General features: G+C 39.1%; 1 protein-coding gene across 6 annotated transcripts in view; it reads right to left on the bottom strand.

Annotated features, from left to right (window-relative positions):
* Nucleotides 1-21: 21 nt before the first annotated feature.
* Nucleotides 22-26,903, bottom strand: part of GLDN (gliomedin) — a 126,474-nt gene continuing 99,592 nt past the window's right edge. For 4 of the 6 annotated variants that reach the window (XM_050903391.1, XM_050903390.1, XM_050903389.1 and 1 more), the window contains 9 exons: nucleotides 18,018-18,069; nucleotides 15,671-15,688; nucleotides 14,363-14,470; nucleotides 11,998-12,144; nucleotides 11,178-11,303; nucleotides 5,983-6,063; nucleotides 5,776-5,901; nucleotides 4,893-5,043; nucleotides 22-1,491 (listed from right to left, as the gene is read on the bottom strand). In XM_050903391.1, coding sequence (XP_050759348.1) covers nucleotides 1,032-1,491; nucleotides 4,893-5,043; nucleotides 5,776-5,901; nucleotides 5,983-6,063; nucleotides 11,178-11,303; nucleotides 11,998-12,144; nucleotides 14,363-14,470; nucleotides 15,671-15,688; nucleotides 18,018-18,060 — 1,260 coding nt within the window. In that variant the 5' untranslated portion in view covers nucleotides 18,061-18,069 and the 3' untranslated portion in view covers nucleotides 22-1,031. Of the gene's footprint in view, nucleotides 1,492-4,892; nucleotides 5,044-5,775; nucleotides 5,902-5,982; nucleotides 6,064-11,177; nucleotides 11,304-11,997; nucleotides 12,145-14,362; nucleotides 14,471-15,670; nucleotides 15,689-18,017; nucleotides 18,070-22,728; nucleotides 23,044-26,903 lie in introns of those variants that run through there. The other 2 variants (XM_050903387.1, XM_050903388.1) reach the window with 2 other exon arrangements.

Genomic DNA, 26,903 nt, shown 5'->3' with positions numbered 1-26,903 from the left:
CTGAATTAAGATTAACCACAAATTGAGTCACTAGGCACTATGATGAATACATGCGTTCCTGCTCCAGATATTTTATTTTTCTAAGAATAGCAGCAAAAAAGTATACCCTTCATTTTATGATTTCATTTGTATGGATGAACGTGGGGAAAATTTTTTTTTAGAAATATACCTTACTATAATTAAGTATAGTTATAAGCAAGTTATAGTGGTATAGTTTACATGGCAGTGAGGGGCAAGAAAGAGTCTGCAGCAACACAAGCAACTCAAACACTGTTAAAAAGGGAATTTTAATCATAAATTTTACATCTTCTCTTCAATTTTATACCTCATTACTTTTCTTTCCACAGTCCATTCACTAAACACAATTTCATGTATATTCAATATTTAATAATGCCATTGTTCCCATTTCCCTGTACTTGGGCTGGATTTTGCTTTTATGTAACAGTTCACTGAACTTGTCAAATTTGAAGCTTTCTGCTTTTTTTTTATTATTTAAACAACTATTTCCATCCCCATTATTTTTAACAGCTGTATATCTTTGTCCAAAACAACTGTTCGCAGAGAATCAGCGGAAAGTATGAAGTGAAAGTGACAAAGGTATTTGTACACAAAAGTTCATTATTTAGACATTTATACTAGACCATAATCACTGACTAGAAGATAATTGCAGATAAGATGATTGCAACTGAAAGTTATAAATAGTCTCTGCTGAGCACATGACCATGGAATAATCAATGTACATTAGATATAATTATCGGCTGAACAACAGGGGAAAAACAAAAGCAAGTCTGTGCTAACTGTGTGCCAGCTGCAATATTGAACAGCTATTCTTTCAAAAAGACGAGAACGGCCTATATAATTGAAGTGTGTTTATACAAAGGCACCTGATCTCCCTTTTATGCACACTCACAAACCACCATCAGTGAACAGAAAATTATACCAAGTGAAGACACCCCTGTGTGTATATCATATAGCTTTAAATAATCTATTTAGTGAAACATGGCTCCCATACATGACATTTTAAAATACATTCATCTGCCAAAATGTACAGGGTATACCATTAAGCTCCCGTTCTCCCATGTATACAAATTCTTATCTCTTAGACTGTATGAAAGCATAGCAAGAACAGACTGTGAAGACCGTAACTCAAACCTTGCATCAATCTGCTTCTCTTTCAATAAATCAAAAGCAAAACTTACTGTCATATCCTTGGTATCAGTAACATACATAATGCCACATGCTATGAATGCGTTACCAGCCTTGGACTTAGGATATGTAGTATTGATATGCCGAATGACTGAAAATGTTTCTTCATCAATATGTGCTACTATCATATTTTCGTCAGTGCTTGAGGCATATATAATCCAAAGACCCTTCTCATCCACTGCTATGTTGAAATACGTCTTCGAGTTAGAAAACAGGTAGTTACGACCATGATATAAGGCATTTTCAATTAGCAGTGTGCCCAGCGATGCTTTATCAAGCCCAAGTCTGAAATGAGATAAAGTATGTATTTGGTATGCTGTGTTAAAAATTCAGTTTTATACACACTGGTCGGTTGAATCAATTCAGAGTGCGTTATTACCGGTAGAAGCATTGTTGAAAATACTTGAGTTCAAGGACCATTCTGATGTCTTCTAAGACTAAGTATTCAAAGCACCTTCCAAAACACTAGGAGAAAATTCCAAAGTAATAACCAATCTAAAAGGTGCACAAGAGCATGAACTCGCTTTGGTAGGTTTCACTTTATTTAGTCTATGAGCTTTATTATCACTAGGATGAAAGAAGCAACTAAAAGGAATGGATACAAAAAAGAATTAGATACCAGGTGAAGGCCCAAACTTGTGAAATGAAATCCGTACAGAAGTTCGCTTTCTACTAGGTGGCAAATAAAGGGAGAAAATGTGATTGACCAAACCAGCATGAATTCTGGGCAGGTTCACCTTGTCTTAGAGCTCCTCTTTTGAAAACAGTTCAGATAGATAATGCAGTGATTTGCTCCAGTAAACATCAAAGGAATAAAAACTCTACTTTTGCAGAGCCAAAATTCTGACCTCATGCTGGCCTCTAACAGGACAGCCTGAATGTCTCATCTCTGATGTATAAAATTGTTTTTATTCCTTGAAATTCCTTAATAGGATGATAATCTGAGGACAGCAGCATTGAGCAGCTAAATTGAGTTCCTCTACTGGTTTAAGAGGGTAATCAGCTACTATCAAGACACATTTGCAGTTAGCATTTAATCACTGAATAATGCAGTGCTTTAGCAGCCAAGGCAGAGAGAGTATGCTTTATCCTTTTAAGTAATGCCTTCTGTAATGAAGCACATTTCATTATCTGACTTCTATCTAACTGTATAGCTCTGTTCCTCAAGTAGAGGAAAAACATTACTCAATACAGGAATCTGCTACAGTTACAAAGTTTTGTGAAAAGACGGGCTTAATGACAGGAATATTTCAGATCCAGGAGCTTACAATAGAAGGAAAAATACTGAAAGAATAATTTTTCTGTGGAAGAGGCGTTGATAGCATATACTGGAAAAACCATCCTAAGAGAAGTCAAGAATGACTAACTAGATGATTCCCCTCAGCTTTTGTAAAACTCACGTCTGCAGCAACTCCATATTCCAGCAGCATGTATGTGCAATAAAGAAAGGCTTCAAGGCTGGAGAAGATTTCTGAGAAATGTGTGTGTCAACACAGTTAATCTTGTTAGTCGCTTCACATTTGTAAATAACCTCATGCAAGGGCAAGGGCTAGAAGAAGAGCCCTTAGCAGGAATAGTCACAGAGAAATGCAGATTTTCTTCAGGATTCTTTTCTATAAAGAGCCAACAAGATAAAAAGCATCCCAAGATTCATTAGAAATGTGCAAGATCTGCAACACAGAACACCCTGTCTTTTCCTCTTTTACGTGAAAATCCTGAAAGGATCAGAAAAGTGAGGTTTCATTCCTGAGGTTGTCTTCCACTCCCCCAGTCAAGGACAGCCTAGCCTAGAACTCCAAGTGGTTCAGAAATTCCTTAATCTTCTGGCACCTTGGGGTAAATGAAGACATATAGTGTAATATTTTCATCAACCGCAGGGAACTCAAGCTACAAACACGTTTCTGATTGCTAAGATGAACGAAGTCAACCAAAAAGAACAGAGGTGGGAAAGCATGTTATGAAACAAAGTAAGAAAGGACAAAGCAATCAATGTCAGGGATCTGACCATCGTGAGAAAACCTGCCGAAGGTCAGACAAACCTAGTTTTACCAGCTTTTAAATAGGACAGGAAACGCCTTTTAAATATTTTTTTTCAACATTTGCAAAATGAAACGACCAGGTCCTCACCTGTTCTTTCCGTTAAATCAATACAAAAACTGCCAGAAGCTTTTCTGCAGCCCAAAATCAAGGACTTCACTGTCACAGAGTTCATAGTGCCTCATTCTGTCTGTGCTGAAGGTAAATAATCTTGGAGTGAATAACTGAACAGAAAGGCCATCTCTCAGCAACGTCTTAAGAGAGGTTTTGAAAATTCCACAAATAGCTTGCGTTCGTCTGTATGTGAAGGCATTTCCCAATTAACAGTACCCAAGCAAAGGTGAGGAACCTCTGTCCTATCACTGTGTATTGCTTAGACAGAGATGGTCTTTTACAGCTGTATAAACAAAAAGCCCTAAAGATATTTAAAGGAGGTTGCCAAAAAGTGGGCTTGTCTTTGGCAGAATAAATATTATAGAATCCAAGCAGCTTGTTCACATTCCTTGGCATCCAAAGGAATATGGGAAGGCAGCACTCACACCTGCTTGGGAAAAGACATCAAAGTATAGTAATGTTCTTGGCTCAAACATCAGAGTTTGAAAGCAGATGCAATCTTTCACTTGCCCTTGGACTGTCTTTCTTTGGCTCTTCCCACAAGATGAGATTTTGGTTTTGATTTATGTTGTCTGTCTCTGTCCTCAGTAGAAACTGAAGAGAGAGAGATGTAATTCCCAGCTCCAATTCAGGGAGATACACTGGGAAAGTTGTAGGAACTTCTTATTACAAGGAAGTCAGTGGAGCCACTCCTCCACAACGGAATGCGCACTTCACCAGGTCGCTATGTCCTCAGCTGGTGCCTTAGTGCATTCTTCTGCACTAGCAGCATCAACTCAACCTCTACCAGCTAAGAACAGCGCTATCCAAGAGCAAAGCATGTGCATCAACCCAGGAGGAAGCTCTAGAAAGCCAAGTTCCACAAGTGGGCTACAATCATACAACCACTCATCTGCGTCCCCCAAACTGCAGCTGAACCAGTTCTTACTCTGATGCAGGTAGATGCACAGCTTATTTTTTTAAATCAAATACTTTTGTCTGACCCCAAAATTCCTTAGTCAGTTCCCATTTCTTTCTCGCAATTATGAACACAGCAAAGAATCCAAGTGCAAGAACACCCACAGCAATGTAATGTATAATAGAAACCTGTTGGACCCCAGGATAGCCAAAACAAAAATCTCCTGTCACCTCTGCACATGGCATCTTGTTAATCTGGAGGCCCAGTTGTCCTATCATGTAGTAACTACTCAGGCTAACCACTTAGAGAGCTGAACAACGCTTGAAGAACTGACTGTCACAGCAGAGTAACGGACCTGGACTACCCTCCCAGTTCCTCTTCTCCCACAGCATCTGCACACACAGATGGAAGGCCAGCGGCCCACATTCTAGTTCCAGATTGGAAAGAATTAGTTGTTCTGTTCTGGAAAGAATTCTGAACCGTTCCTCCATTCTTCCTATTCTAGATAGGATCAGAGAGAGACATAAAATGGTACAAGGAAAGTGGTCTGCTTTTCTGAGGTTCACCTCTGTCACTCTAACCCATTGCTCCTCCTTCCACAACATCACTTGCCTTAAGCCAACTATGTTTGACTTACTTCAGAATGACATTGGTTCCTCCCTTTTGATAGTAGAGATGATTGTTTTGTACTGCATGACCACATCCATAAAAGAATCCCGTGATGTTAATGATCCTGTAGCTGTCATTCAGCAAGGCATTGGAATTCTCATATTCTTTTATAGAGTTTCCTAAACGAAGGGGAAAACATGAAAAAAGGACTATCATTTGGTTCATCTAACTTTGAAATCTCTACCCTAAAATTCAATCTCTACTGAAAATCAATGTCAATCAAATATCTGACAGACGACAGTTGTATTTGTGTTTTCAATAGTGATTCAACTTGCTGGAACGTGATAAAATAATCCAGAGACAAACACCAAAAAAAAAAATCTATAGAGGTGGTGTTCAAGGGCCTGCTTCCCACAGACCTGATGGGCCCTAATTCTGAACACAGTTGGTAAATATACAGAAGATACTTCCTTTTTCCACTTAGGTCCTGGAAATTTTCCTGCACTAAATGTAGCTCATGCAGCATCTGGTTCATTTTCATGCCTAGCTAAATGAAAAGGCAAAACTTCTAGCTACAGTTTAGGGAAGTAAAGCTATAGGAAACTGTTGAAAGAAAAGAATAAAAAGGCATGAACAACAGGCATTTAAACTTGGATTGGTTAAAAAAAACTAAAATCCTCAAACTATTTTCAAAATCTGATGTTGACTCTGGAAATGTCTAAAGATACTACAAATGTCTATAACCATATGTATAGTCAAGTAGTATACAGGTAAAACGGAAAATATTCTGAAAAAGATGTGGGAAGAAAATCCATCGTACTTAATTAGAAATATTAGTTTAGGTTGAAGGAATTAAGAAAGCAATGTTAGTGTAACAACTGATTTTTGATCAGTGACTACTACTAGTATACCTGAAAAATGCATGGTAAGCCAAATCCTTTCATCGCTTATATTTGCAGGTTCCCGCATCCAAGTTCCAAACGTTTGCTGTACACTGACAAAGTGAACAGGACTTCCTACAGATGTTATGACACATTCTAGTAGAGAAAAAGCACATGTCTATTATCTGTGACTTTAAAACAGTAAGTAGCAGTTAGTCACGCTCTGTAGCCGGTTACCAGCTTTTTTTGAAGGACCAGGGGTTCTGTCTTCAGCTTTTCCAGCCAGGGTATCATCATTCGGTACAGCACATGTCTCACCTAGAGTTGAGAGAGAAAGGGTAAAACATGTCATTTTTCTGTATGTGACATGACGGATGTGCACATCAGTGACTCCACTAAAATAAAGGAATGACAACTGGGATTTTGTTTCATCTGGGAAAAAAAGGCTTAGGTTGGTCTGGTCAAAAAATGAGATAAAAAAGACTTGCTCTCACTTCTGCCAAAGAAATGAAGGATTCAGGCTCGTGTGTTTCCTTAAAGTTGTCAGGCTGACAGTCAGCTTCGAGCAGTAACTAATTTTGCTCAACAGATTTAATTCCTTAGCTGTGAATTTCTGAGTAGCTGCTTAGAAAGACAGAGTTGCCCCTTTCCTTAGATAACTTTAGACAACTGAGATAGCTGGCAGCTGGCTGGTTTAGCAGTAATGTCAAAAATGCTTTCTTGGGAATGAGCGCTGGCTAAACTCAAAACTTTTGGGGATTTCATCCCCAAATCTACATACACCAGCAGAGGGGGTGTATTCTGTAGGCAGCGCTCTAAGTTTTGCGCGTGCTGTTAATGCCCGAGACAGTAATAAAGTATTAACACATACACTGAGCACATAATGCGTAAGAATGCAGGTCAGTAATCCATGCCATTAAAGAAGCAATATGAAAGACTAAGGGCAATTATACACTATATTCCTTACACACATAGAAATGGTTCACCTTAGCAACAAGTAAACACCTGGAAACATTTTTTCCCCACCCCTCAACAATTGAAAGAGTAACTGGTTGGGTTTTCTCTTAGCATTTACTGTTAAAACAATGCCTGAGTGAAATTATTTATGGACCCTTTTCTATAAACCCAGATACCTCTTCTGCCTTTAAAACCATGTGACACATTTCAGTTTGCTTAGAATGAATAACCACAGAGAACAGTTCTCAGCTTTTTGCTGAAAATGCCCTGATTTCCTTGTAGCCTTGTTTTCCAATTCCATTCTTAACTTTCATCTCCTTACACATTTCACGCTGCTTGACATGCAGGCTGCAAATTCTTTTGGACACGCATTTTCGTTGTTGCCTTCCAATATATTTCTGGGATTTACAGGGCTGTGATAAAGTTTAAATGAGAAAGCAAAAATATGAAATAACTATAAGGTAATGCTGAAAGGGTACTGTGACATTCAGAAAAGAAAGGACAAATTATACTGCAGTGTTGTTTTCTCCTTTAGGTTATATCCTCTCTTTGTTCATGCAGAAGGAAACTACTCCAAGACAGAGCAGGAACAAGACATATTTCTCCCACCCATTTATCTAGGACATTTGGTGATATGACATTGAAAGTTTGTAAGTGATCACAGTGTACCTCCAAAATAAGGCACAAACAGTCAATCCACCCATGGGAAGATGAATGCCTATAGCTAGAATCTACCAATCCCTCTAGATCCCTTTCCAGCTTCTGATCTCAAAATATTGTCAAAATATCTCAAAAAAGGAACCCACTCAGCGGAAATTACGAGTTGCAATGCACAAGTTAATTTTCTTGGGCTGAGTCTTAGATACAGTTAACTGAATGAGCAGTTCCCTATACAGTAGTTTATCTAAGACTATAGAAAAGTCAAGGACCAGGTCAGTGTTTGTAGTGAAGCTGAGTGCATTATTTGCATTTAAGATTATTTGCAAATACTCTCTGAGGACTTTCAGCTGCATGAAACAGAAAGCAACTAAGATTTAAAAGACAGTTTTCAATCAGAGACTCTTATGTGAAATGTTCACTGCTTTCTTTCCATCAAAAAAAGATAAATATCCTACTGATTCCTATCATAAAATATTCTGGCTGAGAGTTAATGAAGTTTACAAGACATTGAAACTATTGATTTGGTCTGTCTGGGGAGGGTGGGAAGGATGGAGCAAGGGACTGTGGAGCAGGGATGTTTTGTTTCTTTTTTCTTTTTGAATTAGTTAACAGTACCATTGAGAACAAATACACCTGAGCTTCCAACTAATTATTCTCTTCTCTTAAAGAAATAAAGTTTTACCTGATTCAAAATTTAATTTAAAGAAACCATTCTTGTATTCTTATGTAATAAGTCAATTACAGTTGTAAATCAGCATGTGTATTCTCTTTTCTTCAAAGGGATATGAATATTTAATTACAAAAGCTATTTTATTCTTTGAATTTTCGTAATAAGATCTCACAGCCTACTGACTCATAAAACGTAAACGCTCATTGAGGAAGATTTAATCTTTGCAGAGTTATTTGTGTATAACTCCCATTTGCACACTGGGCTTTAAAATCCATCAGATAGCTTATCCTCCAAAGCACTTCAGTCTGTTTCAACACTTGAAAAGAAGCTACCCGAGTAAATGGTCCAATTATATCTTGTACAACAGTTCATGCATTTCTGAATTTCATATAGGATGAGATTTCTGCTCCAGCTATCTATTTTCCATTGTAAGGAGGCTCTTCAGGCTCTGTTCTAATACTTCAATACCCAGAATCTCCTGATAGAGATTCTTACATGCTACTACAATTACAATTACATGCTGTATTAAAAATAAGAGGCAGAAATAATTGATATGTTCCACACAGTATTAAATATTCACTGGTAAATAGCATTTATAATAAAGATTTTTCATCTCAGCAAACTGTGCAGAACGATGGTGACATGAAAACACATCACCCTGTTAATGGTGAGACATACAAATTGCTCTGCTTGTTTTACACTTAGTAACTGCATGAAGTTCTTGTGCTATTCCCTCTCGGTATGCCTATCAAGAAACTACATTCCCAATAACAAAAGAAACCCCACTTTACCAAACACTGTCACAGATAACTCTCTTCTTTTCCAGAAATATGAAAGATTAGTAACTGAGACATCCTTTGCTATGCTTTTATAGGATCACTCTGACCTCCCAGAAAACAGGCATCTCAGCTGGGAGGAAAATTCATCCCAGAACTGTAAGGGTAGCAACGGTCACTGAAAGCCACAATCATCTCGAATGCAATACCATCCAGGTGTAAAGGACAAGGACAGCCAGATCCAGCATGTGGATCCAAAACCAAAAGTTTGCTTCCATTCTCAAGCTGGAGTAAGCTAGAAATACAATGCTGTTCTTGCACCAGCTTCTCTTTGCTTTCCATAATCAGCTAATACTTTGAAGCAAAATTTTCCAGTTATCACAATACCACAATGTTTGTAGAACCCATGTTCCTGAGCATCCAAATCACCAGCTCCTCTCATCTTCTGCTGCCAATTCTGCACCGGCCAAAAAAAAGGCTCTCCTCTTCCAGTATGTAGAAATGATTTGAAATGCAAGTCTCAAAAACAGATTTCTTTTTTTGGAGAGTTTTCAGGAATGTATGATAACATTTTTGGCCAAAATTTTCAAAAGTCCAGCAACTTCAAACATCCATCTTGAAATACTTTTAAAACCTGGCTGCAGATTTTCACAACAAAATGAGCAAAAACATTCTTCATTTCCAAGCACCAGCCTTCCCAACCACACCCACTCCCCCTGCCCCCACGTGCCTGAACTGGCACTGAAAAGCATTAGAAAAATCAAACCCTCATTTAATACTTCTAATTCAAAACAGAATTGTTTAGAACATTAGAGAGATCAAAGATCACAGAGATTACATTTTCTTTTCAATGTTGTTGAAAATAAAGTTGATTACAAATCTTGCAAATACTTTCACAGAGTCTCAATGTCCCTGTTAACCTCTTAGAAGCTATTCCCACTCAAACATGCAAAAAGAAATTCAAGCCTATCTGAAAAATCCAGTTTAAAGTGAAATGTTTCTATGATAAATGTAAATATCTGTAAAAATATAGTAAGAAATGTGTTTACTATAGAAGGGTTTTAGAATATTCATATAGTCTTTGGTATCACGTTGACACCAACACTTTCTTCCACAAAGTATTTACTATTATTAATATATTTAAATCCATATAAACTTCAGGCATGGAAAAATATGCTCAGTGCACTATATCTGTCAATGTATTTACAAAATACACTGTTCAAGACAAGAGAGTACTTCCAGCCACTCACCTGCTGGAGGAGGAGATACATGCCAACTAACTTTCTCTGTATGTGCTCCACACAGCAGAGGCAGTGCTTTACTCATTAAAAACCACACATGGGCACATGCACACACACACGTGGATTTTATCTAAGGCACAATTTTTATCTATTTGAGAAAAAGGTCTTCTAAAACATGGATAGAGGTTGTGACATGAAACACTGACATGATTTTTCAACAACCCACAATATCAAGTTAAATCCATGAGGATTTACTAGTATACAGCGCACCTGAAAATCATGCCACAGATATCTCATGGCAAACTCTTAATTATGTCAGCACCCTAATCAGTGACTTTAAAAAAAACTAAGTGTAGCAGCTGCTACACTTCAGCATACAGACTATGACCTGGCAGTCTGGATACTCATATTTTGGTTCTAACAGTATCTGCGGTGCAATTTGCAGCCACAGTTTGAAGAGAATCTACTCTGTCTTTAATTTTTCCTTTCTGAATATTAGAATTAGCCATATATCTCACCAACACAGCTACAGTAAAGGAAATAAAAGGGACTTATGATCCACCTGTCATTCGGGATACAATACTGATAAATAGCAACAATGGAAAAGAACTCAAGAACACCCTGCTCCAAAACTTACATATTCAAATGGACACAAAGTCTCAGAGAATCCTTTTGTATTCCTCCAGCTTTTAAAAGTCTTAGCTAGTTCAAGCTTGCTTCAGTTCTGCCAACAACCAGGCAATTTCATTTTGTAGAATACAGTGAAATGTAAATATAACACCTGTTAACCAGCCTACATGTAAAATTAAAATTCAGCATTTAAAACCTAAAAATTTCAACTGCATTTCTCTTACTTCCCAAACATACCCCATCTAACAGAAAACACCATGTGTAAATACTTTGCCTGAGCATTAGCACAGCACGATTAAAAGACTAATACACTGGAGACAGCTTGCTGCCTTATCCAAATTATATTTCAGCAAAACACCTAAGCACATGCTCAGCTTGAAATTTGTGCAGTTTTACTGATGCCAGCAAAATTAAACACATGCTTACTGTTTTGTGAGACTTGGAGGTTTAGTCTTGAACCTGTTTATAATACTAAAAAGAACACTGGAAAGAACTAACCTGTGCATTTGCTGCTGTATATGTTCTCCTGAAGCTGTGCTTTACCTTTACCTTTACGTTTTCCTGGAGGCCCTGGGGGCCCTGGTGGTCCAGGGGGCCCTGGCAGTCCAGGTTCACCTTTTGCACCTATGTACGAAACAGAGTACAATGTCACAGGCCCTGTAGGCAACAGGCAACCTGCAGAGAACTGTACGTGTCCACATGATGGACTTTGAGAGGTCTCAAAACCAGCCTCTCTCTTAAGAGGTTTCTGCATAGAGAAACATGGTGCAATAAACTCACTGGGATGCTGTTTGTTAGAAGGTGAACCATACAGAGCTTCACAAGTTGAAGGACATCAATGCAATCTATCTGTCCGGATTACAGGCACATTAGAGAGTTATAAAGCACTGTTGCCTTTTACTTACTGTATTCTAAGACCTCAACTTCAGATGCTACAAGTGCTATAATTTTACACAGCTTATATTTGTGGCTGCTTCATGTATTCCTAAGGGGAAATCTGCCCCTTGCTTTCTAATAGAGAAATAAAACTACACTGCAAGAAAAAGCAGGAGGAGGTCAACTGTCTGCAAGTGTACTGGAAAGGGAGGAATTCACGTACTCCTCAACCCAACGCCCAAGCAGAAAAGTTTTTGTGAAGACTTGCATTAAAAAGAGAACAGAATCTCCTGGGCAGAGCAATCCCCAGACTTCACTGGGGATAACAGGGTTATGCTGGTTGGTCCTACTCTTGCAGATCACATTCATGCTTCAGAAGCAGAGTGTATCTTTTTCTGTCAAGTACGCTGTTGCGAGAGCTCCTAAGAGCACTACTTCATACCTTCTAATATCACATCATTGTTTGCATCCCCCTTTTCACCCTTTGCTCCTCTTGCGCCTTTTCCTCCTGGCATACCATCCTTGCCAGGTAAACCAATTTCTCCAGGTTCTCCTTTCTGTCCTTGATCACCTTTTGGTCCTGGCAAACCTAGAAATAAAAAGCATTTCAGTACCAAGAACACTGTTCCAGTATTAAGCATCAATCAATACATTTTTTTAACACAAAACGTATTCACTCTAGTTGGTTTTTTCACCTGTATTTAACTGGGTAGCTGTAATTTGTTCTGATTTCAAAACAGCATTGTAACCTAATATGAAGGTAAACTGTGTACAATCCATTTGGTGCAAATAATACATTCTTTACCTAGCAATCTCTGAGTTTTGAACATGAAATATACAGGCCTCGGCCTCGTTAACACTGGCTGCAGGATTTCTGGGCAAGCAGGAATACTAAGGGAAGATGTGAAGTAATATATTTATTTCACATTTGTAAGGCATTAAAAAGAAGGGCATTTTCATAGTTCCTCTAGACTTTTTCTTAAAGTAATTATGCACTAACATTACAACACACATGGCACTTCTAACATTTTCCACTGTCCCAACAGAGCATAGATAGAGCTACCTAGTAACATTTTCACATAACCCTCCCTGTACACTTGTTCGAAGGATGATGAGCCCACATACTTTTTGTACTTGATCATTTCATAAAGTAACATATTTAACAAAGTATTCCTTTGTCCTGTGTGATTTAGTTTTGCAATAAGGAAAACAACAGTGTGTTTGTACAACTGACACATCAAAACCTTGCACCCTCTACTTTTGTGGCAGTTAGTATTTTCTTGTGTTAGGAGAGAGAAACATAACAGTTGTACAAATAGAAATGTCAGTGTTCTTGCAGGTGTAGGTTTCAAATAAATTGCGTTTGTTAATACTTGAGAAGAAAACGCTTGTTTTTCTACTTATGGTTTTACTACTTAAATTGATCTTGTGAAATCGGAAACAGAATTACAGTTTTGGGGTGAAATCTGAAATGTGTCTTTGGCACAATTGCCACCCAGCTCTCTGAAGACTGGCTCTCACTTTCATTTCCGATTTTTAAAATTTGTTGAGGATACTGAAGTGACAGACCATGTAGCGTCTCAAGATGTAGAAGACAATTGTTCCACTTGTACCTTGCCAGCAAGCCCACACGGTTAGGTGCAAAAGCCAGAATAATAGATGGGCCACTGCAAATATCAACCTGCTAACATCAGCCTGTCTACTCATCAACGTACCCTTCCTCTTCCCTACCCCCTCTCAGTTCTACCATTCTGACGCCCTTTTGTCTCCTTACCCTCCTACCTTGCACAACCCACTGCTTTCTCACTCTGCCTTGAGGGCACCAATTATCCATCAGTGCTTGCCCATAGCTATTGTGCATCAGGTAAGTCAGTAGCTAAACCAATTACTGCTTTACAGCTTCGCAGCAGTTTACGGGCTCTGAGCACAGTAACTGCCTACCTGCCATTTCAGCTACTGCGCAGTGATCTGTTGAATGCCAGGTCTACTACTGTTCTCTATAGTCAGCCTTTGCCCTGTCCCATTTCCTCATGTGCTGATGAGCAGGACAGTTAAGAGACAACAGCACTTCTGCTGCTGGTTCTCTCTGTTCTTAGCAGAAACATGTCATGGTGAAATCAATAAGTTAGGCCAAATAGTTTCCTTGACCAGCATGGAAAATTGCTTGTGGGCTACACACAGCCTATGGACTATTCAGCAGAGCTGCTCTATTTGTGTCAGCTACGTTCAAATAGTACCTAGAGACCCTACTGCGTTACAAAGTTTATCTGAGACTAAAAAAAAAAAAAAAAAAAAATCTGCTCCAAGAGTTTCCAGCCTAAATGGACAATATAGAAAAGAAGAAAAATATGGAAATATACTGCTCCTGCCATAGTTGTTATGAATCTGGAACCAACACTGTGGTAACGCATAACAACTTCCACCCCCAAACTCTGGCTTTCTTTTTTTAAGTCACCTGAAATCAAAGAGCCATTATGTTGGCAGGTTGAGGGAATGGAAATATTCTGACAATAACAGTACATACTAGCAAGTTCAGAGTACTGAGATTCAATTAAGTGCATTCAATAGCTTTAATTTGCAATATTCTATACTGTATGTATACCATCTTCCTCACTGTGGAGTAAGTCTGTAGTAATCTACCAAAGCTTACTGTAAGACAACAAATGCTACAGAATTCTGTAACATGCAACTTCTTTGTAAATATTGAAACCCTTCTCCCTGTACAAAGGTCTAAAAGTAACTACATCTGAATATAACAGTAAGAAAGGATTTCTTTAAAAAAAAAAACAACAAAAATAAAAAAATACCTATTTTTCCTCTTTTTCCATTTATTCCTGGTTCTCCTTTTTGTCCTGGTATACCTGGGACTCCATCTGATCCATTGTAGCCAGGCAGTCCATCAAGTCCAGGAGGCCCTGAACAAACCAAACAGCATAACTGAATTTTCACTGTTAAATGCGATCTATCCTTAAATCTACTGTATTTACATATAGGATGGCTTTATATATATATTCCTTAGACATACAAAATTCTCTAATTGGCCATTACGTTCTTCATGCTAATAGAGTATCCTCCTAAAAAAAAAAAAAAACCCACACTAAAAAACCCACACAAAACAAAACCAAAAAAAAGCACACCACCACCAAACCAAACAATACAAACAAAAAACACCCACTCACAAACAAACAAAAAACTATGAAACCAAACAAAAAGGTAAGGTGCTTGTTTGCCCTGGCCTTAGCATAAGAAAACTGACTGAAATGAATACTGCACACATTTTGCATTAAGGCCAGCACAGATCAGCCTTTTGGATTCCACTTCAAGGACAAACACAGTGGAAGCCATCCTATTTCTGAATTTGGCAGCGACTATAACATCTTCCACGAGCCACGTAAGCTTTAATGTTGGTTATGATATTGGCCGGACAAATCTAACACAAGCAAAGCATTTACCTACTTGTCCAGAATACGGTAGTGCCAAACCATGACTGGTTGATAGAGAAGACATCACCCCCTCTTCGTCGCTGTTTGAACCCTCACAAACAAAAAGTACCTGATACTTTTCTGATACAGATTCTAAGCAGACCCACAGCTAAAGAAGCACAGAAAGAAAGCAAGTAACCCTTCATATAGCCTAGCAACCACATAAGTGAGAACCGAAAGAGAGAATTAAATAAGAAAGGAGGAAAAGTTATGGGGGAGGTGGGAGGTTGGAATCAGTAACCAACGTTTTTTAAAGAGATGTTTTTAGTGTTAAATTATAATATCAGTTTACTCAGGGGTTTTTTAATATATATATTCATCTCTTCACCTAAATACTACTTAAACACTCTTAATTCCATCTGGTTTTGATCAACTATATTTTAGCAAATATGAAACTATTCTATTCCCTCCACTAGAAAAGTATAATGTCTAAAACCTCCCCCCTCTCAGAAGGGGCACAAATTGACCTAAATAAAAAAAAATTATAAAGGCAGGTAGTCATTCAACCCTCCCTCATTCTAATTAACAAAGGAAGACTATTCTATAAAAGATACATTTCTACATTTCAACATTTTGTACCAGCAACTGTTTCAATTACCCAAAAATGTTACTGCAATTGTCCAAGTATCTTACCTGGGGGACCTGGGGGCCCTACAACAAGAACAAGCAAAAGAACACAAGAAAGAAGAAATGGTGAGTTTAACCTAGCAAGAAAACAAAAAGCAATTCCAAATTGAATTGATTAGCATTAGATCAGAACAGTAAAAGGGGAGGAAAGCCCCTCAAATTTCAAAATGAACGTCTATGGATTTAACTGCTTTGTGTTGTAAATAACTATTGGAGCATTAGCAGAAACTCAGACTTACTGAAAGAGTATCCTTAAAAGCAGTTACATATACACACATGTTTTGCTTTTTGCAAATTTCAGTTGATAAAGGTTTGACAAACAACGACCTCTACAATGTAATCTCACTGTCAGGGGCTTAGGTGCCTTTACAATGCCATAGATGCAAGGCATCTTAACAATCATTACATTTCCTTTATATAAGTGTTCTCTAAGATCCTGTTATAGTAGAAGAAGAATAGCTTTACAATACTGATGAATGTCACAACTAAAAATCCTGTTGAAAATACACATTAAAAATATATGCTACACTTCTCTGTTTTGCAGATATTTCGTTGCAGTTCAGGATTCAAACTATTTAAACAGAAAGAAAAGGAAAAAAAAAAAGTCTTGTCATTCCTATTAACTACATCTAAATCACAATCAGGCTTTTCACATGTAATTGTTCCTCAGACTGGACCAAGCTCCCCACAGAACCTGGTTGGTGTATTAGAAATTGGACTTGCTTCAGTTATTCAGCAACATGTAGTACAATAAAATCTGTCTCGCTTTCTGACTTGGTTCAAGTAAAGGGCCTTAATGAGAAGAAAGTATAGCAGGCAAGAGTAAAGCAAGAGTAAGCCAGAAAATGTTTCTGTAACAAGATTTATTGTATGTGATCCCCAATACACATTTAAAAAAAAAAAAAGCAACCACACAACAACAAAAAAAAAACTACAAAAAACAAACGGGAAAAGCAGGTTAGGAGAATACAAAGAAAGGTAGCAGCTGCAATTAAAGAATCAAATTAGTTCTGTGAACATTTTTATCCAGCCAACAAAGTACTGTCTTGTTTCAACAGAACTCTTCAACAACAGAAAATAACAGTAATTACTAGATTTCCCTAAAGATGACAATTTTCAGAATTAGAAAGCATTATGAGTAAAGTGAAAACCATTTTATAATACCATTACAGCAATTATCTCTTTTAATCGGTACAGGCAGTAACATCAGTTAACATCTTTCTGCCAGTTTTCCAGTAAATGACCATTTTTTCCACACTACAATGTTACTTCCGTTAGTGTGTTCATTTACTTCCTCATCTCAAAAACTGAGGATCTTGATTATCCTTGTATAAGCGTAAGATAAATAAGAAAGATGCTTGAAAAGTAGCAAATGTCAGAGGCCTATAGCAGAGAAAGCCAGTAAGAGAGACAAAATTTAATAGTGTCAAGAGAGCAAAAAGGTGCAGAAGGCACCAAGTAGCATGAATTCAGAAGGCTGAAGCCCAAAGAAACAAACTTTGAGGTTGTCTGTGGTTCAGCCTCAGTTGCAATCAGAACTGATCTACAATTTCAGAAGTAATATTTAACATCTACGTGTACTATGGTAATTCTTATTTATGTTGAAATCAGTCGAGCCAAATGGACCTTATAGACATTTGAAAATACAAACCAGACAGCAAGTGAAGCATTTTCTTAAAACTCATAAAAAGTGGCTTATTTCTAATCTTCTCATTTCCAAAAAGGACATATGACTTGGTCTGTTATAGACTTCAAAGCTGGACCATACCCCTTAAATTGGCTACTACCTGACATTCTCTTGACCAAATCATATAGAAACTTCTCACATCTTCTCATCCCAGCCATCAGCCGTTCCAGCTCCTCACTGGTAACATGTGAAACCCAACGTCCTGTTACCATGGCCCAATGCAGGGGAGGCAAACACGTTGCTCATCTAAGTCCCACTGCTCCACAGCAGTTACAACAATGGAAGCAAGTTTCTACATCCTATATGTTCATCCCACGTTAGCCTTGAAGTGTAGGGACATACATAAAAATACCAAGACTAAACCTCAACTAGTATTTTAAACACCCAAGTCTATAAGATTTGCTTATGGAAATTACATGGGAAAGAAATAGCTCCAAGTAACATTAACTGAGCTCCTTAAATTCCAGCATTTATAGTAAGTAGGTATAGATAAGTCCGCAAGTAGCGCCTATTACCTTTTTTTAAATAAATAACCCAATTGATACAGAAATTCTGATAAATAGTATAGTTCTTTGACATAGTCATTGACCTCAAGTTCTTTGAAAACATTGTAATTCTGTATTCCTGAAGGTGACATAGGTGTAATGCTTAAGGCAGCAAGCATACCTGTTAAGCATATCCCTTTTGTGCTGTTACATAAATCCACCATCACTCGGACCTAATATCGCAAAGAAAGTAAAGTTGAAAACAATGCATGCCATAAGAGTATCTAGTTTACTTTGCCTACAGAAATAATTCCAAAAACAAAGATACAACTGTCCACTCTGTGCTTATAAGAATAAACTCTTTAGAACTACCTTCACATTGTGACACCATCCATCTCTTCAGGTAGTGATTCTCTCATAGGAATCTGTTCAATATACCTCATTTTAAACCTTACTGAAAATATGAAGAAAATATTGGGCAAACAACTCCATACATCATCTAGGCATTAAAGTTCACACATTACTGTAAAACATGTGTGGTTGTCCATGCATTGACTCTATCAGTGGAAGGTATTAAAAGCCAACATCAGCCAGTAAAAAATACATTCAATTTTATTTTATGTTTGTATCAAATGATGAATACTTTTCCAACACAGCATATCCAGTGAGAAAGATGACCTATGTTCCAATTAAGCAATTTCTTATCTTGGAATAACCAAGATCTGCAAATTTGGAATGGACATTTGTCCATTCAAAATACTTCATCTCAACAATGACAGACTTTATAAAAACCAAGCTGGAAGAGACATTCATACAGATGCTTTTAATCTAGAGTAGACTAAAGTTTATCCGTTAAGAAGTCATCTTTACAAATACATGGGGTTTGGCTGGGCAAACATTCACGTTACATGTCCTGCATGCTGAGAGTCAACACTCTAAAATGTTTTCCAACTCATCAAAACATCCAGCAGAAATGAGAATATTGTGAACATGAGCACTGGAAGTGCCTCAGCTCTTTATAGGAAAGTCTAATGTTTATCGTCAGAAAAGATTATTATTTCAGGGCTGTGCAATATATGATAATTTATGAACTATTTATGCAGAGTTGCACACTTACTAATCGTTGTACAATTTCTCTATTTACAAATAATGGAATGCACTAGTCCCAAAAGACAGAACAAACAAGTGCAAGTCAATCTGAAAGGCAGACTGATGTTTCATCCTAGCAAGGTTATTTGCTGCTGTCAATCTCTATTTTTAAAATTAATACATCATTAGCTTCAAGTGACAAATCTAACAGACTCAAATAAAGGACAACTATTTTGATGGCAAGTATTCTTTTGCTGCAAAATCAAAGTATATTTGATTATAGACTTCAATACTGTCAGATACATACTGAGAATTTACTGGATTCCAGACTGTACTGGAGCAGCTCTTATATTTAGAAGTTTTAGACTCAATTTAAATTAGCTGAGAAGAGCTAACTGGTTTTGAATATCAGAATTTGCTTGTTCTCTTTCCCCTCACACCCGTCGAAAACACTTGGCTTCTACTCTGTAATTTGTAAAATACACGTTGTCCATGTGTGCTCTAATTCAAACTGCATTTTAATCTAAGTGGTTTTGTTGAGGTTGCTGAAGTGATTACAACTTGCTTTGGGGCCCTCCAATTATCTCAGCAGCATTAATTTTAGCAATCAGTACAATTCAGGTGACAATTTAAAAACATGGCGCTCAAGAAGTGAGTGTGTTATAGCAAATAGCCCACAACTGAACCTCCAGCTTAACTATGAACGACGAGTTCACCAGTCATCCAATCGGCCAGCATCACCTTTGCCATGAAGAAAAGCTACAGATAAAAGTATCTTATTTAAATGCTAAAAGCTGAGTTTTCTCATGAAGAAAGGGTGAAAAAAGAAAAAAAGACAACCTAAACTATGAAGCAAACTACTCAGGTAATTAGATATCCATAAGCCACCACCTCTTGCACTGTCTTAAATCTCACTTTCAAACTTACTGCTCACAAACTTATTGGGCTGTTACCGTCTCATCAGCCTTTCTACAGCAGCAGATTTACCAATTTCCTATTTTTATTTTCTCAGAAAATAAATATATATATTTATAAATACATAAATAAACAAAAGGCCCAGAACCAAAAATTTACTCACATTATTAAGGCTAAAATATGACTTGTGATGCCTAAAGTTATTTCAAAGGTTCTTGAACAGTGGCCACAACAGATCTCCCCCAACCGGCAGTTGTGTGGAGCAGTAGGATATTGATACCTGCAGTACCAATCTGCAGAAATCTGTGCCTCCACTACGAGAGATATCCTGCTCAGGCAAAACCTCCATTCAGGGCCCACGTTCAACAGAGGCTGGAACATCATTCTAAGGCCCACCAATGTAGTAGGGATCATCTCACCAACTGCAAGGAACTTTGTCTCGCACTACAAAAGTATTCAAGTCTTCATATTACATGAGTGGGAGTTAGATACAAAACACAAAAATGCAGGAGTGCGGGGGGTGCCTAAAAATTTTTCTAAGGACTTTTTTCCCCTCAAGCAAGTGGGTCTGCACACAGTTACACACTCTTATGAGCAGCAGCCAGAATGAAAAATATTTGATGGAAATTTTGTGAGAACAAAAAAGGCACAAAAACCCCCCAAGCAACTCCCTGCAGGATATACACTTTTAAATGAAACACACTGCACACAGCAGTAGTCACAGTGGTGATTTAAATGGAGGAGCTGCACCAGTGAATAGTCCTGCCACACGCTGTTAAAATATACACCGTGTCACTCGGTGCTATTTGGAGAGGGCAATAAAAGTCATTTAATCCATACATGCTACCTAATGACAGCAGAGTAACATATTTAACTGGCACTGTCAAAATTATCTAGACATCCAACTGCCACTAACAATTTAAGTCTCAGCACCTAACAGTAAATGGCATTAACAGCATTCAAGCCCTGCCAGGATCTGAAACTCTTCTCCGCTAATTTTATTTCTGGATCTCATAGACTCAAAGAAGCGATTCATATCGGATGAAACAAAATGAGCTGCAGCTGCCAAACACAAAGATGATTTCTTAAAAGAAACAGAAGAAAGTTTTGACTAAATGTTTTGATGAAAAGCTTAGATACAGCACACAAAAATATTTCACTGGGGCAGCAAGTTTTTTAACATTACCTGATAAAAAAAAAAAAGAAAACATACTGGTTTTTTCCAATTTTTTTTGGTATATGTTTCTAGAAAGGCATTTAAGTTTTCGAATTTAAAATAACCCTGCTCAGTAACAGTAATTTGAGAATTATGGTTTGAAAAATAACTATTTACATTCCACTTTGACCTAAAATAACATTTAATTATTTTTCTGAATTGCCAAAGAGCTAAAAGGTGTATTATTTGTGTTATTTTTAAGACCATTTTGAGTACAAAACCATGTGATTTTAAGACTACAGAAAATTAAGTGCTCCGATAAGATGCACAACGTCCAGTGAAAAATGCTGCTACTTTGGTAAGTGGAATTGGAAACTAGAACCGAATATCCAATATATTTTGGTTTTGCCTCTCAATAAAAAGATGTTCTTTGAATTGCACAAGTCTTGTACTGCAAATTCTAAACTCAAAGCATAAGGACTTAAATAGCCTTAACTAAAAAAAAAAAAATTATTTATTCTAAAACCCCAAACAATTGCATCATCAAAACTCTATGCTATGAACCCCTATGCTCTACAATCTCATTAGCTCTAACGTTAATGGAGATATTATCACTGTAAAATGATTGTTGCAACGGTTTATTAACAAAAATACCAGTGGAAGATTACTGAAAAGGTATTTTCTGTAATTTTTTAAACCAGTAATATTAGTTACATCAGTAAGAGCCTGGGTTAGCCTTTTCTGCTTTTTTGTGGGCCTAGGCCTGCAATCCTCACCTTAGTGGACAGAATTTCCACTAAGGTTCCCTCAATAGTAATATTTTTCTTGCATTTCTTCTGACTCAGAACTTAAAAGCTTTTCAATCTATCCAAAATTTTTCAACTATATGACCTGTATAATTTTTCAACTACGTGACCTAGTTCCTACTGAGCAAGGATAATTTTTTTACTGAAGTGCAAAAAACTATGCAGTTTTGCCAGAGAAAGGACATACAGTTTTCCTCTTCTGATCCATCAAATACTACCTTAAATTTAACACTTACTGAAAGGGCACGATCAATTTCAAAGAAACGTGATGGTAAAGTAATGGCCAGCACCTCACCCTGAGATGCTGAACAGCAGAAAACACATGAGGGGTTCTGGTAGTGGTGCAGAGATTTAAAAATCTGAAACCTTGGAAACTGGAAGGCTGACTTTTTATTGCAACTAAATTTTTGAAGTTTTATCAAATCCACGCTACTAACAAACAACTTCTCTGCGTTTGTCTATGTACTATCATTTTAGAAGTTTAATCATAACCTCCAAGCTATACAGCCCATCAACTCTAAGACCTCAGCATTTACAGACGACAGTAGACAACTACTGTTTCTTCGACGCTATACCCTCAAAGCATCAAGAAGGTATTTTTGCACAACATAAACCCTGCAGCAGCAAGGGTGGGCCAGACCTGGCAACGCAAACGAAAACGTCAGCATCACACACCTAGCGGACTCAAGAGGCCGAAGCTGGGACGAGCCTCGGCTCGACCATCCCCAAGGCCCCTAGCCCCCAGGGGCCAACGCCGTCGTTGCCGGGTCCCCACCCTCCCGCCCGGGCCGCGGGCCTGCGCGGGCCACCGGGAGACCGCCGGCGGGCGGCCCGGCGGGAGCCCTTCGTGGGCAGGGCCCCACGGAGGGCAGCCACAGGCGGGTGCCCGCCCCCCAGCCCCGCCGGGACGGGCGCCTCCGCCCTACCGGCACCATGGAGTAGGTCATCATCATGAGCATCTCCTCGTTCTCGGCGCGCACGTGTCCGCGGGCGCGCTCCCCGCGGCGGCTCCGCTTGCTGCGGGCGGCCGCGGGGGACGCCTGGCCGGGGCCGGCGGCGCCCAGCAGGTCCCGCAGGGAGCCGTTGTCCGCGGCGGGCCGCGCCGCCTCCAGCTCCCGCAGCGCCGCGCCCAGCTCCCGCCACTGCGCCAGGAGGAAGAGCGTCCCGGCGGCGCTGAGCGCCGAGAGCAGCCCCACGGCGGCCAGCAGGCACCGCAGCGCCCGGCCGCCCGCCGCCTCCATCGCCGCGGGGTGGCTGCGGACGGGCGAGCCGCCGCCGGCGGGGAGGGATTTATGGCCCCCCGGCTCCGTGGGACGCTGGCTGGGCGGAGGGGAGTGGCGGCGGGCCGGGAGCCGCCGGAGCGGAGGGACGGGGGAAGAGACGAGGCAGGGGCTGGGGGCGAGGGGCGGGAGCGCCGCCGAGCACAGGGCCCGCGGCCCGGGCGGCTCGGCCGCCTCCTCCCCGCTCTCACACCTGGACTTGGCACCCCGGGGGCACGTCGCCCCCTCCCAGCAAAGCCGGGCAGGACGGGGAAGCTGCTGTTAGTCATTGCCGGGGGGAATGTCTGGGGCAGCGTTTAGCTGCCTCTGCCTGCAGTCACGGCATACTCCTAAACGACTCAAATTGCACATGACTTATAGCAGGTATCCAGATTCTCGTTAACTTCACTCCCCAAAGCTGTGATGCAAGCAGTAAATGACACCGCAGAGTAAAAATCCCTCCTTTATACATATACTGTCATTCTGCAGCTCACAGAAGCACTTTGCTCTTTTAACGACATTATATGTCATTCACCAATAACACTTTACCTGTTGCTTTAGATGTTCAAGCACAGACTTTTCCCAAATTATTCCTGCCATCCCTTCTGTGACATGGGATATCTTCAATATAACAAATTTTGCTCCCAATTAATTCATAGTAAAGATAAAAAGATGAATTATCCAGAATTTCACTGGTGTAAAGAACAGCAGAATTTGACCGAATATGAAGACTTCATGAAGAATATGAAAGTTACTAAACTCAGAACATTTTTTAGAAAAGTTATTTAAAGAGCTGACATTTTAATTTCAAGGACAAAGGAGTTGTGCTTTCTTACATTGTTACTACCTCAAATCAATCTCAAGAAATTCACAGCATTTGAATGCCAAGTTTCCTGCAAGAGAGGATTCTTGATCCTAACTTTGTCAAAGTGACAGTTCTCTGCAACTGACCAGGTACAACATTCTGTCTCCATTCTAACTGTGCCATCCACCTGCAATTCATGCTAATCCCACAGTGCACTGAAGGGTGAACTATTAGGTCAAATCAAATTTGAATTCAATACATGCAGTTCTGCTGCAGTCAGTTAAACACAGTAGAGAAGCCAAGACAGGAAAACAACTCCATCATATTAAAGTTCTCATTTCTGAAATAAAAAATTACTGCAAAAAGCGTTGGTGTCCTCAGGCATCACATTGGAGACTCTTTCCTTCTGAAACTGTCATGATGGGTTTAGGTAGAGCAGGGTGAAAGTAGAAGGGACAAACATCATTCCCTCTCATCCCGTAATGACAGATGAGACAGAAGAAAATCATCATACATCCAAAGGTGTAAGGCTTACCAGCATAGAATCATAGAAGGGTTTGAGTTGGAAGGGACCTTTAAAGGCTATCTAGTCCAACCCCCCCTGCAATGAGCAGGGACATCTTCAACTTGATCAGGTTGCTCAGAGCCCCATCCAACCTGACCTTGAACATTGCCAGGGATGGGGCATCTACCACCTCTCTGGGCAACCTGTTCCAGTGTTTCACCACCCTCATCATAAAAAATTTCCTTATATCTAGTCTAAATCTACCCTCTTTTATTTTAAAACCATTACCCCTTGTCCTATCGCTACAGGCCCTGCTAGAAAGTCTGTCCCCACCTTTCTTATAAGCCCCCTTTAAGTATTGAAAGGCCACAATAAGGTCTCCCCAGAGCCTTCTCTTCTCCAGGCTAAACAACCACAACACTCTCACCCTTTCCTCATAGGAGAGGTGTTCCATCCATCTGATCATTTTTGTGGCCCTCCTCCGGACCTGCTCCAACAATACTAATCTCTTTCTCAAAATTCTGAACAGGTGTCCTGTACCATCACTGCACAATCTTAGAAGTCTACTTGTGTGTGCTGTAATACAGGATCATGGGGATCTCTTTGATAGCTTATACATATTGCAAGTATATACAAAATACCTTTTTCATGCTGTATGGCAGACAGATTTAGAAAAAAGTCTCACTGTGTTGTGCAAGTACTTCCTACCTTATGGTGTAGGAACCAGTTACACTATCTCACCTCTGTTCTGCTCAACTTCTGCTGTATCACAGTAAGTTTTTCAGCTTTCTATATTTTACAAAACAAGATCAGGAATCTAATGCCTCAACTGGTATTCTCAGAATAGAGAATATTTATGTACACTATTTAAAACTTCATTTGGCTCTTAAAAAAAAAACAAAACCAAAACACCACACCAAACATTGACAGAACTGTAACTTCATTATCTGATTCTATTTATATTCCCACTACTAGCCTCCAACGAAATGTTCACCAAAAAAGAATCTCACTGAAGTTTAAAGTACTGCTTGAGCTCTTTACCCTATTATTGCAGATAATCCATTTTATGAAAGACTACTAACATCACACAGATGTACATATCTCTTTGCACAATGAACAGCCTTAGAATGTGTTCCACTAGCAAAATATTGACATTCTAAGGAACAACAACAAAACCAAATATGTAAAAAACTCCTGAAAAATCACTTCTGAGGCCTTGGCAGACTATTCTGAAGCTATCACAAAGTTCTACTTAGATGTGCATAGCCTTTCTGATGCTAACGAAGATTACAAGAATAATTGTTTACTCTGCAGTTGATATCCTAGCTTATCATAGAAGTGCATATATGAGTTTTGCTTTTAGTATTAACCTTGCAAAGGAAAAAAAAAGAAATATGACCTTGCATAGAAATTCCCAGAAGAAATTATATCTTAAGCAAGCTTAGTTTATAATTTCATAGATATAATAAAACTAGTAAGTATCTATCATAACAGCAAACTGAAGATTTCTTTCTGAGAACATAAATAGAACTGCACTCCAGAGACCATATAGCATAACAAACAGCAATTCTTCATCTTTATTGTCCATTTCAGAGCATAATGATTGAGTAAAAAGAGTATAATAATAATGAGCTACCATTTGGAGAAGAACAAGCAACACAGCACTCTTGTTTCCCCATCTGTCTAATCTTGCAGGATTTTCTCTGCATTACAATCAAAAAGAAATTGAACATTGTTCATTAAAAAAGAAATGGGCCATCGGATCACTGTGAACATCCTATCCAAGGCTGTGGTACGGAACCTGCTTAGTTGGCAGAGTTGCAGGATTCTTTCCCAGGCTGTTAATTGCTCCAAAGCTGCTACCTATACCACAGATTATATGGCCGTCTGTGCAGTGCTGTGCTTAGTTTGCTAGGACACAGAGTTTCACCTCTGTCAAGAAATTGCCCTATTTTTGAAAGTCAGGAATCAATTGACAGCAGTTTTGTGGCAAAGGGGTTCCCAAGCTTAGACTGCTTAGAAAGTCCTATTAGCTACTCCAGTGGCAGAAGCAGCTGTCTTACTGGGCTGTTGATATGCCTTTCCCAGCTTTCTACTCAGTCTTTCCCCATCCCATATAACCAGCACTACATCCAAATGTCTCCATATCCTTTCATCCTCTGCTACCACCCTATAATCCCATGTCTCCTTCTAGATCTCTTGTCCCTATATAACACGCCTGAAATTTTGGTCCATCCGTACAGCACTTGTCATCAACTGCAATGCAGCTTCATGCTTGATGGCTCTGTTCCTTCTCCATGATGAAAATCAAACGTCCCAATGGCAGACTGGTGATCAGCAAAGCAGAATGCAGACTTGAGAATGCTGCTGATAAGTTCTGGAAACCTTACTCCTATTTTCTTACCAAAAGGACAGAAAAAATATGCTCAGTAGCAATCTAAACCAATGTGAGAAAACTGTTATCCCATATACCCATCAGGTTTTTTTCAGGTAGGCAGAATGCCAGGAAGTAGCACTTCGATTATTTCCTGG

This window comes from Gymnogyps californianus, chromosome 11, assembly GCF_018139145.2.
Source record: "Gymnogyps californianus isolate 813 chromosome 11, ASM1813914v2, whole genome shotgun sequence".
Lineage (NCBI taxonomy): Eukaryota > Metazoa > Chordata > Aves > Accipitriformes > Cathartidae > Gymnogyps > Gymnogyps californianus.
The sequence above is the reverse complement of the archived record's forward strand: the minus strand, read 5'-3'. Positions and strand labels throughout refer to the sequence as shown.